Source organism: Grampus griseus, assembly GCF_964374135.1.
Source record: "Grampus griseus genome assembly, chromosome: 10".
NCBI lineage: Eukaryota > Metazoa > Chordata > Mammalia > Artiodactyla > Delphinidae > Grampus > Grampus griseus.
Window position 1 is genome coordinate 65,776,520 of NC_139004.1, and position 13,369 is coordinate 65,789,888.

General features: G+C 41.2%; 1 protein-coding gene and 1 pseudogene across 4 annotated transcripts in view; both read right to left on the reverse strand.

The window, feature by feature from the left end:
- Positions 1-13,369, reverse strand: part of IP6K1 (inositol hexakisphosphate kinase 1) — a 73,443-nt gene that overhangs the window by 9,406 nt on the left and 50,668 nt on the right. For all 3 annotated transcript variants that reach the window (XM_082664212.1, XM_082664213.1, XM_082664214.1), the window contains one exon: positions 12,039-12,389. In XM_082664212.1, the coding sequence (XP_082520338.1) occupies positions 12,039-12,261 (223 nt within the window). In that variant the 5' untranslated portion in view covers positions 12,262-12,389. The remainder of the gene's footprint in view (positions 1-12,038; positions 12,390-13,369) is intronic.
- Positions 7,768-8,498, reverse strand: LOC309828005 (aminoacyl tRNA synthase complex-interacting multifunctional protein 2-like; annotated as a pseudogene). Its single transcript has one exon. The product of its transcript is annotated as an aminoacyl tRNA synthase complex-interacting multifunctional protein 2-like (transcript).

Here is a 13,369-nt window from a genome sequence, read left to right on the forward strand (position 1 = left end):
GCTCTATGATGCTGTCATTTCCTATGTCCTCCTCTAGATCTGGTTTCCTTCTGCCTGACAATGTCACCTTGAGAGACATCAAGACTTCTCAAAGACAGTCCCCAAAATATGTCTTCTGCCGACACTGAACATCAGGCTATTCTAAGCTCAACAGGCAGAACTTCTGCCTCACCAAACCACCAGCATTCCTAAGTTGAAACACCTATTTTCCATGCTGTACTCATGCAAAACAGTTTGTTGTGCCCATTTTTATCAAACAGGTTTTCATAGTTTCTTCTGGATCATTACCAAACGAGTTGAAACACAATACCTAGAAATCAAGGAGTTTTTTGTTATTTGTTCTTAAAAAGGTCGAGGCTGCCCTTCATCTAACTTCCATATCCAACCCTCTGTCAGCTACACTCCTCGTTTACATTCTTGGTGTGCAATATCAGCATTATTGAGAATCAGTGAGAAGCATTTAGGAATATGTCAGTATGCTAGACCAAGAATATCCTTCTCTTTGGCCCATTTCCTTCTCCAGGAGGGCACTGCCCCAATCCCTGGTCTCTATTAGGAAAAAAAATCCTTAAGACATTAAGGTGAAATCGATTTTTCTTACCTTCTCATTACATTGCTTAAATGTACACCTCACTTTAGTGAGCTTCACAACTGTGTCCTGGCTTCCTTACATAGATGACTGCCTCTCCTACAGGTTTCTGCCTTTGTAACTTCTTCTCTTTGTCTTTTCCAGAGCTTCAGTTATGTTCAAGTTTGAATGCCCTCTGGTCTACAATATTCTTTGTTTCCTGGGCTCCCCCTCGTGCTCTGATCTAGAGTGTCCTCCAGGCCTGCCACATAGCTCCCATGCTGGGCCCCTCCTTGCTGCAGCTGACCAGAGTGAGAATTGTTCCTTCTATGTCCTCTCCTTTTCCCTTCTTTCTTGGTTTCCTCCTTATTTGAGTGGAATACATCTTCAAGTAACTTCCTAAGAGTGCTCAGGAGGTCAATTTTCTGAGTCCTTTGCAGGACTTTATTCTATTCCAACACTTGACTGATAGTTTGGCTGAAGACAGAATTCTATGTTGTCTGAAAATAAAGACAGTTTTACTTCTTCCTTTCCAATCTGGATGTCTTTTATTATTTCATTTTCTTGCCTAACTGCACTGGCCAGAACCTCCAAGTTATATGTCAACTAGAAATGGAGAGCATGGACATTCTTGTCTCGTTCCTGATCTTAGGGGTTAAAGCAATTGTCTCATCACTGAGTAGGAAGCTAGCTGTAGGTTTTCATAGATGCCTTCTATCAGGTTTGAGGAACTTTCTTTCCATCCCCACTTTGCTAAGAGTTTTGTTACTCCTGTTGTTTTATCAAGAATGGATGTTGATACAGATGGCCAACAGGTACATGAAAAGATGCTCAACAATGGCTAATTATTAGAGAAATGCAAATCAAAACTACAATGAGGTACCACCTCACACCAGTCAGAATGGCCATCATTAAAAAATGTACAAATAACAAATGCTGGACAGGGTGTGGAGAAAAGGGAACCCTCCTACATTGTTGTTGGGAATGTAAATTGGTGCAGCCGCTATGGAGAACAGTATGGAGGTTCTTCAAAAAACTAGAGTTGCCAGATGATTCAGCAATCCCACTCCTGGGCATATATCTGGACAAAACTGTAATTCAAAAAGATGCATGCACCCCTATGTTCACAGCAGCACTATTCACAATAGCCAAGACATGGAAACAACCTAAATGTCCATCAACAGATGAATGGATAAAGATGTGGTACATATAGACAACGGACTATTACCCAGCCATAAAAGAGAATGAAATAATGCCATTTGCGGTAACACTGATGGACCTAGAGATTGTCATACTAAGTGACGTAAGTCAGAAAGACAAATACCATATGATATCACTTACATGTGGAATCTAAAATATGACAAGAACTTTTCTACAATACGAAACAGAAACAGACTCACACACAGAGAACAGACTTGTGGGGGTTGGGGGGGGAGGGATGGATTGGGAGTTCAGGATTAGCAGATGCAAACATATATAGAATGATTAAATAACAAGGTCCTACTGTATAGCACAGGGAACTATATTCAATATTCTGTGATAAATCATAATGGAAAAGAATATGAAAAAGAATGTACATATATGTATAACTGAATCACTTTGCTGTACAGCAGAAATTAACATAGCATTGTAAATAAACTATACTTCAGTAAAATAAATTTTAGAAAAGAATGTATGTTGGATACTGTCAAGTACTTTTTCTGCACTTACTGAGATAATCATATGATTTTTCTTTTTTTAGTTTATTGATATGGTCAATTACATTAACTTTTGAATGTTAAACCTACCCTGCATTACTCCTATGGTAAACCCTACTTGGTCCCTTTTAATATATTCTTAATATATTCAATTTGCTAAAATCTTGTTCAAATTTTTTAGGTTCGTCTAGGACATTAATTTTCTTGTAATGTCCTTATAGAATGAGTAGAGATGTATTCCTGCTTCAACTTTTTGAAAGAGTTTGTGTAGTATTTCTTAAATATTTGGTAGAATTCACCAGTGAAGTTGTGTGGGCCTGGAGTTTTCTTTGCTAAAATGCTTTAAATTCCAATTTCAATTTATTTACTACATAGGGCTATTCAGATTATTCATTTCTTCTAGAGTGAGTTTTCATAGTTTGTGTGTTGCAATAAATTGTCTATTTCATCTAAGTTGTAGAATTTACTGGCATAAAGTTGTTCATAATATTTTTATTTTTTTTAATATCGGTAGAAACTGTAGTGATGATACATCTATCTTTTTTTTTTAAGATTTCTTTTTTGATGTGGACTATTTTTAAAGTCTTTATTGAATTTGTTACAATATTGCTTCTATGTTTTGGTTTTTTGGCCGTGAAGCATGTGGGATCTTAGGTCCCCAACCAGGGATCGAACCCACATCCCCTGCATTGGAAGGTGAAGTCTTCACCACTGGACCACCAGGGAAGTCCCACATCTGTCATTTCTGATATTGGAAATTTATGTCTTTTCTTTTTCCTAATCAGTCTGGCTAGAGATTTATCCTAGCCTTTGGTCTTTAGTTTTCACTGATTTTCTTTATTTTTGCTCATTTTCCTACTGAATTGTCTTTTTTCCTATTGATTTTGAATTGCATACACACACACACACACAGAGCATCATACCTGATCAAGGGAGAAGTGGTTATGCTATGGGTCAAACAGGAAGAAGAGCCTTCCAAGAGTGGGTAAGATCTGGTAATTAAATGAGCCATGCAACCTACCACTAGTTTAAAAAATATGTATTTTTTTGATCCTAATTTTTTTTTTTTTTTTACCTCATTACTCACACCTAGAAAGAATTCAGGTAGGAAAATGAAAATCAATGGTCCTTTACTTCATTTGATATAAGTCCTAATTTTCTTGGCATTTTTAAGATTGGCTTAAACACAGAGAATTACATTTAGGTAGAGGTTTTCGGGGTTTTTTTTAATATACTTTTTTTTTTTACTTTTAAAAATTGTGGTAAAAACATATTTAACATAAATTTGTCATTTTAACCATTTTTAAATGTAAAATTCAGTGGCATTAAGTACGTTCACAATGTTGTATAACCACTTTTGTTACCTATTTCCAGAACTTTTATATCACCTCAAACAAAATCTCTATACCCATTAAATAACTCCCCATTTCCCTCTCACCTGAACCCCTGGTACCCTCTAATCTACTTTCTGTCTCTACAAATTTGCCTACTGTAGATATTTTGTACAAGTGGAATCATGTAATGTTTGTTCTTTGAGGTCTGGCTTATTTCACTTAGCATAATGTTTTCAAGGTTCATCCACCTTGTAACACATGTCAGGACTTCATTTGTTTTTAGGGCTGAATACTCTTCCAGCGTAAATATATGCCACATTTTGTTTATCCGTTCGTCTGTTCAACCCAATCAAACACTTGGGTTGTTTCCACCTTTTGTCTATTGTAAATAATGCTTCTGTGAGTATTACAAGTATCTGTTTGAGTCTCTATTTCCAATTCTTTTGAGTATACACCTAGGAGTGGAATTGCTGAATCATATGGTAATTCTGTGTTTAACTTTTTGAGGAACTGTCCAACTGTTTTTCCATAGTGGCTGTACCATTTGACATTCTTACCAGCAATGTTCCTATTTCTCCATATCTTTGCCACTCTTTCTTTCTCCCTTCCTTTCTTCCTGTCTTCCTTCCTTCCTTTCTTTTCCTTCTTTCTTTTAATGTATTTTTATTTATTTATTCAAATTAATTTTTATTGGAATATAGTTGCTTTACAATGTTGTATCAGTTTTCTTTCTTTTTAATAGCCATCCACTGGTAGTGAGTAGTCTCTATTGTGGTTTAGATTTGCATTTCCCTAATGACTAATGATGCTGATTATCTTTTCATGTGCTTATTGACCATTTGTGTATCTATTCTGGAGAAATGTTTATTCAACTCCTTTGACCATTTATGAATAGGGTTGTTTCTTAACTTTTTTTTTTAACATCTTTAATGGAGTATAATTGCTTTTGTTTCTTAACTCTTAATTGGCAAAAAGAGGTAGACTAGTTCTTAGAAGTAGTTGTTTTTTACCTCAGGGCTTTTGTCTATGAGAGGAATGGAATGTCCTTTCCATTGTCCTTTGCCCACAGCTGCTCCTCATCCTTCAGTCCTTTAAGTCTCCCCAGACACTCCTTCCCTGATCATTCTATATCAAGTGCTCTGTTTTGGAAGCTTTATTATTTTCAATTACAGAACATGACTTATTTTATTCAAAGTACTTATCACAATCTATAATTGTTTTGTCTATAATTTGTTTATTCTTTGTTTCTCACACTAGCATGCAAGCTCCATAAAGGTATGGGCCTTTTTTGTCTTTTACTCTAATGAGCACAGGGCTTGGCATCTAGTAGATGCTCAGTAAGTACTGGTAACAGAAAAATGAATGAGGCAAAGTTTTGAATAACTATACAGAAGCCTAGAACCTCATATTTAGTACTATTAAGAAGTAACACTTGGGCTTCCCTTGCGGCGCAGTGGTTGAGAGTCTGCCTGCCGATACAGGAGACACGGGTTCGTGCCCCGGTCCGGGAAGATCCCACATGCCGCTGAGCGGCTGGGCCCGTGAGCCATGGCCGCTGAGCCTGCGCATCCGTAGCCTGTGCTCTGCAACGGGAGAGGCCACAGCAGTGAGAGGCCCACGTGCCGCAAAAAAAAAAAAAAAAAAGAAGTAACACTTGGGATTTCCCTGGTGGCGCAGTGGTTAGGCGTCCAATGCAGGGGACATGGGTTTGATCCCCGGTCCGGGAAGATCCCATATGCCGCAGAGCAACTAAGCCCGTGCACCACAGCTGCTGAGTCTGAGCTCTAGAGTCCGCGAGCCACAACTACAGAGCCCATGTGCCACAACTACTGAAGCCCACGTGCCTAGAGCTCATGCTCCGCAACAAGAGAGGCCACCAATATGAGAAACCCGTGCACTGCAACAAAGAGTAGCCCCTGCTGGCCGCAAGTAGAGAAGGCCCGCACGCGCAACAAAGACACAACAAATTGAAATGAAATGGAATGGAATGGAATGGAATGAAATGAAATGAAATAAAATATTAAAACAAAAAAGAAGTTAACACTTGGTAACTACTGCTGGTCATACTAAATAAATGAAAATCCCTCTTCAAACCTACTGCCAAAATATAAAATATTACTGGCATTTTTCCTTAGCTGAGTTTTAAAAATACCTGTACCTCTGGAAATAAATAAGTAAATAAATAATTGTGGGTTAGTATTAATAGATGTATTTTCTAAACCTGTGTGTTCAAAGGGGCTAAAGGCAAAGATATTCCAGTAGCAATCAGAACATCTAGCACCAAGATCTTGTTTTTTCTAAATACCATTCCTAAAAGGAAGAAGAGGTTGTTGCAGAAGTATTTGATTCCTGAATCGGGACAGGAAAAATACAAGATGAGCTTGGAAGATCTTGCAGTAACTGAAAGTAAAGCAATAGTCAAAAATGATGGGGGGGCTTCCCTGGTGGCGCGGTGGTTGGGAGTCCGCCTGCCGACGCAGGGGACGCGGGTTCGTGCCCCGGTCCGGGAGGATCCCACATGCCGTGGAGCGGCTGGGCCCGTGGGGCATGGCCGCTGAGCCTGCGCGTCTGGATGACTGTGCTCTGCAACTGGAGAGGCCACAACAGTGAAAGGCCCGCATAACGCAAAAAAAAAAAAAAAAAAAAAAAATGATGGGGGGGGCTTCCCTGCTGGCGCAGTGGTTAAGAACCTGCCTGCCAATGCAGGGGACACGGGTTCAAGCCCTGGTCTGGGAAGATCCCACATGCCGTGGAGCAACTAAGCCTGTGCACCTCAACTACTGAGCCTGTGCTCTAGAGCCCATGAGCCACAACTACTGAGCCCATGTGCCACAACTACTGAAGCCTGTGTGCCTAGAGCCTGTGCTCTGCAACAAGGGAAGCCACCGCAATGAGACACCCATGTACCACCACAAAGAGTACCCCCACTCACTGCAGCTAGAGAAAGTCCGCACGCAGCAATGAAGACCCAACACAGCCAAAAATAAATAAATTAATTTAAAAAAAAAAGTTAAATCACTAGTAACAAGGTATGTACTTTGTGACATGATGAACTGAAGAGGACACAGGATCATTTCTATCGCCCCAAAATATTAGGTTGGCCAGAAAGTTCGTTCGGGTTTTCCTGTAACATCTTACAAAAACCTGTATGAACCTTCTGGCCAACCCAATATACAACCTCAATCTAATTCTGAGGAAAGATAAGACAAATCCAAATTTAGGGACAGTCTACAAAATAACTACTAGTACTCTTCAAAAGTGTTGAGGTCAGGACTTCCCTGGTGGTCCAATGATTAAGTACCCACCTTCCAATGCAGGGGACACGGGTTTGATCCCTGGTTGGGGAACTAGGATCCCACATGCCGCAGGGCAACTAAGTACACATGCCACAACTACTGAGCCCAACTCTCTACAACTAGAGAGCCCACGTGCCATGACTATAGAGCCCACGTGCTCTGGAGCCCGTGCGCCACAACTAGAGAGAAGTCCATGTGCCACAACAAAGATCCCGCGTGCTGCAACTAATAAGACCCAATGCAGCCAAACATAAATAAATAAATTTTTTTTAAAAAGGGGGGGGCTTCCCTGGTGGCACAGTGGTTAAGAATCCGCCTGCCAATGCTGGGGACATGGGTTCAAGCCCTGGTCCAGGAAGATCCCACATGCCGCAGAGCAACTAAGCCCATGTGCTACAACTACTGAGCCTGTACTCTAGAGCCCATGAACACAACTGCTGAGCCCACGTGCCACACTACTGAAGCCTGCGCACCTACAGTCCATGCTCCACAACAAGAGAAGCCACCGCAATGAGAAGCCCGCGCACCGCAACGAAGAGTAGCCCCCACTCGCCACAACTAGAGAAAGCCCGTGCGCAGCAACAAAGACCCAATGCAGCCAAAAATAAATAAATTTATAAGTGGAAAAACAGCCAAAATTTGAATAAAATGTACGTATTAGTTAATAGTATTATACCAATGTTCCTTTCCTGGCTTTGGTAATTATAAATTATACTATGGTTATATATATTTTTAATGATGCTTTTGCTTATTGATACTAGACTACCAGCCTAAGTAAAGACTCTGATTTTAGTATAAGTCCCTTTAGTAACAATCGGCATGAAACAGCATCATACTTAAAATCTAAACCCTTTAAAATCAGGTACTGAAATTCACTTAAGGAACTTAAGGGCAGTGTTAAAAAGGGCCAGGTTTTTACAGGTCCTCATCCACTTCTGCACGTTGGCTGGCACCATCACACTGCAGCCTCCTGTCTGCTGGAGAACAGACCACAGCACAATTTCTGCCACAGTGAGTTCATTCCCAAGAAGCCAGGAGCTCTTCCCAAAAGCTGAATTCATGGAGCAGAACACACTGGCTTCCCTCTTCTAGCTGAAAAATAGCTCTATCTACCCAGCTATCTATAAGGGTTAAACTTACAGCATTATGCTTCTGGCCAAACAGAAAACAGAAAATGTGCATGTTCCCTTCTCCTTCAATGGGATACATCATTTGGATACTGAACTTCATCTGAGTCTTTAGCACATTCTTCCAAATTAAGAGTAAAACCCAGCACTTAAGAAGGTTTTCTAGCGTGCTCTTGACTACTGAATGTGTGTGAACAGTAGAGAGAGACTCTAGTGGTCACAGAGCAGCCAGTGCAACACAAGCAGAGAGAGGGGAAGGGAGGGGTGGCTGGGTTTGTGTTGATCAAGATGTCTTTCAGTGCCCTGTAGTCTCTTCCAAACACTGAATTTAAGCCCAATGCATTGGTAGCTAAAGCAGTGGGTTCATCAGCTTGGATTATGTTGGTAATATCCAAATCCACATCTGGCATCTGAATCATCTTGGAGAGACCATCAACTACAACTTTCAATTCATACAGATACTTTAGAATATCACCTTGGTGGAAAAAATAAAGTATCTTGGCGGAACTCAAGAGGTTGAAGACTCTTCCTGTATCTAGCACGGGGCTGATGGTCCCGCCATGCATACTGGGGAGCCAGTACGTGCATCTACACAGAGAGATGAGCCACACAATGACAGGGCTTTACTTGGTACATCAGTATCATGGGACCATTAGAGGAACTCTTATTATTTTTGCAACTTTTCTGTCATTTTAAATTTATTTCAAAATAAAAAGTAAATGACTTCCCTGGCGGTCTTGTGGTTAAGATTCCATGCTTCCACTGCAGGTGGCATGGGTTTGATCCCTGATCAGGGAACCAAGATCCCACATGCCACGTGGTACAGCCAAAAACAAAACAAAAAAAGGTAAAAACCCTATAGTATCAGTCTTTGAAATACATGAATTGGACCCATCATATCTTCCATTTTCTCTGAATAAACTGGACTTCATTTGACTTAAAAAGAAGAGATCAATTTTAGTTTAGTTGTATTTTTGAGAAAGTGTATTTATTCTTCCCTAGTGAAAATGCAGCCTGAGGAAAAAAAAATCAGGTAGATACTAAGGATTTGCTATGGCTTTTAAAGACTTCTGTTCCCCAGTCTGAGAGAAGGTTGGGGGAAAAACTGAACCAATATATGACTGACAATCCTTCCCTGGGTGGCACCTTGAAATTCTAACTTGTCCCAATTCTGGTGGTTGTGATTTAGAAAACATTTATTTGGAGCCAGGGGCTCAACTCCATTTTAAGTGTTTTTTTTTTTCCCTGAGCATCAGAAGAACTCCATGAGCTAACAGGGCTTGTAGTTCTCTTTCTGGTTTTGGCATATTTATAGCAGAAGATTTGGCCATGGATGTGTTGAGTGTGGATAAGTAGGTGGCTAAAGCTACATTTATAAAGCATTTATAACTGTTGTTTCTTAGCCACTTAGAGACAGCAGTGTGTGTGATTCTGGCTTCTCTCTCATCTTGCAGCCTTAGAATATTTATTCCTCCAAATTTGATATTATTCTGATTCTGTTTTGAAAATAATAACAAACCATACAATTCAAAACTGCACAAAGGACTTGAACAGACATTTCTCCACAGAAGATACACAAATGGCCAATGGCACATCAACATCATTCATTAATCATTAAGAAAATGCATATCAAAACAATGAGACACCACTTCACACCTACTAAGGTGGCTATAATTTTTTTTTTTAATGGAAAACAAGGGTTTGTAAGGATGTGGAGAAACAGGAACACTGTTGGTAAGAATGTCAAATGGTACAGCCACTATGGAAAACAGTTTGACAGTTCCTCAGAAAAGTTAAACACAGAATTACCATATGATTCAGCAATTCCACTCCTATATACTCAAAAGAATTGGAAACAGAGACTCAGATAAATACTCACAGAAGCATTATTCACAATAGGCAAAAGGTGGAAACAACCCAAGTGTCCATCAACAGATGAAAGGATAAACAAAATGTGGCATATATTTACACTGGAATAGTATTCAGCCATAAAAACAAATGAAGTTCTGACACATGCTACAAGGTGGATGAACCTTGAAAACATTATCCTAAGTGAAATAAGCCAGACCCAAAAGGAGAAACGTTACATGATTCCACTTGTATGAAATATCTACAATAGGCAAATCTGTAGAGACAGAAAGTAGATTAGGGGGTACCAGGGGAGGTGAGAGGGAAATGGGGGGTTATTTAATGGGTATAGAGATTTTGTGATGATGTAAAAGTTCTGGAAATAGATAATAGTAATGGTATATAGCACTGTGAATGCATTTAATGCCACTAAATTATACACTTAAAAATGGTAAATTTTGCTGTACAGCAGAAATGAACAAACATCATAAATCAATTATACTTCAATTAAAAAAAAAGACAAGGTGTGTCCACTTAAAAAAAAAAGGTTAAACTTTATGTTACGTGGACTTCCCTGATGGTGCAGTGGTTAAGAATCCACCTGCCAATGCAGGGGACACAGGTTCGAGCCCTGGTCCAGGACGATTCCACATGCTGCGGAGCAACTAAGCCCGTGCGCCACAACTACTGAGCCTGCCATCTAGAGTCCGCACACTACAACTACTGAAGACTGTACACCTAGAGCCCGTGCTCCGCAACAAGAGAAGCCACCGCAATGCGAAGCCTGCGCAACGCAACAAAGAGTAGCCCCCGCTCACCGCAGCTAGAGAAAACCTGCGCACAGCAACGAAGACCCAACGCAGCCAAAAATAAATAATTTTAAAAATGTTTATGTTATGTATATTTCACCACAATTAAAGATTTAAGGAAACAAAAGTCAATACCAATATGGATTGGTTTTTCTAAATCGAGGATCCCCCAAGTAAAGGATGATACAAACATGACTGAATTCATACTGCTTTGGAAAAGTTAAAAAACAGAACAGAGCGGCTTCCCTGGTGGCACAGTGGTTTAGAATCCGCTTGGCCAACACGGGGGACACAGGTTCGAGCCCTGGTCCTAGAGGATCCTACATGCCAGGGAGCAACTAAGCCTATGCGCCACAACTACTGAGCCTGCGCTCTAGAACCCTCGAGCCACAAGTACTGAAGCCCGCACGCCACAACTACTGAAGCCCATGCACCTAGAGCCCGTGCTCAGCAACAAGAGAAGCCACCACAATGAGAAGCCCACGCACTGCAACGAAGAGTAGCCTCTGCTCGCTGCAACTAGAGAAAGCCCGCGCACAGCAACAAAGAACCAATGCAACCAAAAATAAATAAATTGGATAAATAAATTAAGGAAAAAAACAGAACACAGGGAATTCCCTGGCGGTCCAGTGATTAGAACTTGGTGTTTTTACTTCAGTGGTCCGGGTTCAATTCCCGGTCAGGGAACTAAGATCCCGCAAGCCATGTGGCACAGCCAAAACAAAACAAAAAACAGAACACAAAAAACATAACTTACACGTGAGGGGCAATCATAAAAATATATAAACATAGTGACAAAAATCAGATTTGAAAATCAAGTACCTTAAATTCTGGTATATATTCACGGGGTTCTAGTCTATAAAGTTAATTTACATTTTAAAACAGATTATTTTTCCTTTAAAAGTTAGGACCCTCCAGGCCCCAATCCTTCTGTAGATTTCTTACCATCAATTCATCCCCCAGCACATACATACACAAGCTCCACAGAGCCTCCTCGCCAGCTGTCTCATCGCCTTAGCCTGGAAAGCATCCAGTTCTTCCTCCTCTGGGACCAGATAAGTGCTGCCCCTTCTCTCCTAGACCATTCCAGCAAACAGGGAAACCTCCTTGACAACAGCATGCTCTTCACCAATGGGACTTAATGCTGTGAATTCTTCTCAGGTTTACCTATCAATGAATTCAATTTTCAAGATCTAAAGACCTTGCTGATGGTTTCAGCTTCAAATTTTGCTTAACAAAGTGACTCTGCTGCTTTGAGACAACAGAGACCTACAATCACACCACATGGCCATCAGAACAAGGAAAACTGATCTGAGGGCCTATAAGCTGCTGCCGTCTCCAAACTGGCCAGTGACTGACCTTTGTACTCAGGGGTGAACTCCTTCATTTCGGGAGGGAGGGACTCGTAGAAGCGCTGCTCCCGGGAGATGAGGGGCTTGCACACAGTGTGGTCGTCGTAGCGCATCATGCTGCTGTGTCCGCCCACCTGGTGGATGAAGGGCTCCAGGAGGACTCCCCGGTCTCCGGCCCGACTTGCGTTCTTGCCATACTGCCCCACTTCCATGGTTTGACAAACACACATTGCGTTGGGGGCCAGTTGCACACTGAGAGCAGAGGATGCAGCACATGAGCCACGAAAGGAGAGCTAGGTAGAAGGTCCTGGCGAGCTGAAAACCAACGGTCAGAGTCTGTTCAGCTTATTCTTCTCTCCTAAGAGGGAAGAGAGGAAAAGAGGGAATCAAAACACCAGGCAAGCCACAGTTTCCCTGGAGTTCACAGAATATCCACTCCTGAGGAAAAACAGGGATTCTGTCTTGTTCCCTGCTATGTGTTCCCCAGTAAGTACAACACTGCCTGATGCATGAGAGGTAGCTGAGTCAATTTTTGTTGAATGATGTAATTTTGGTCTCTTCCATCCGTCTTTTTATGCACAGAAGCCCATATTCTCTTCCTTTCCTAGTTCTCAGATCCCTTCTAAGTTCTCTAAAGGATTTGATTTTAGAGCTACAGTATGTTATAGCCATCAGGAAGGCAACTATCCCTGTTCACTTCACATTCAGTTAAGAGCTCAAGAAAAAAACAGGAAGCAACACCAACTCACTCTGTTTGGATTTCTCACAATACTCAGTACTGGTAAGGGTCTCTCCCTGACTCAAAGGAAGGGTTTTTGCCTGAGAAATCAGGTCACTCTAGATTCCCAACTTTTCTGCTGAAGGTGCCAAGGACCAGACAGGGAAAGCCATTCCTTCCTGAGTTGCAGAAGCATAAAAAGGTTTTGTTTTGGGACTTCCCTGGTGGTCCAGTGGGTAAGACTCCGTGCTCCCAATGCAGGGGGCCTGGGTTTGATCCCTGGTGGGGGAACTAGATCCCACATGCATGCCGCAACTAAGAGTTCACATGCCAGAACTAAGAAGACCACGTGCCGCAACTAAGATGTCTGCATGCCGCAACTAAGAGCCCTCATGCCACAACTAAAAGATCCTGCATGCCGCAACGAAAAAACATGCCACAACGAAGATCCCACGTGCCACAAATACGACCTGGCACAGCCAAAATAAATAAATAAATAGTTTTAAAAAATGTTTTGTTTTTCTGAAAGGAATTCAGGCTTCATATTTCTTCTTTAAATTTATGGCCATCAATTTATGACCATGTCTAGCACCACAGAGCTTCCCTTTCTGTTTGACTCT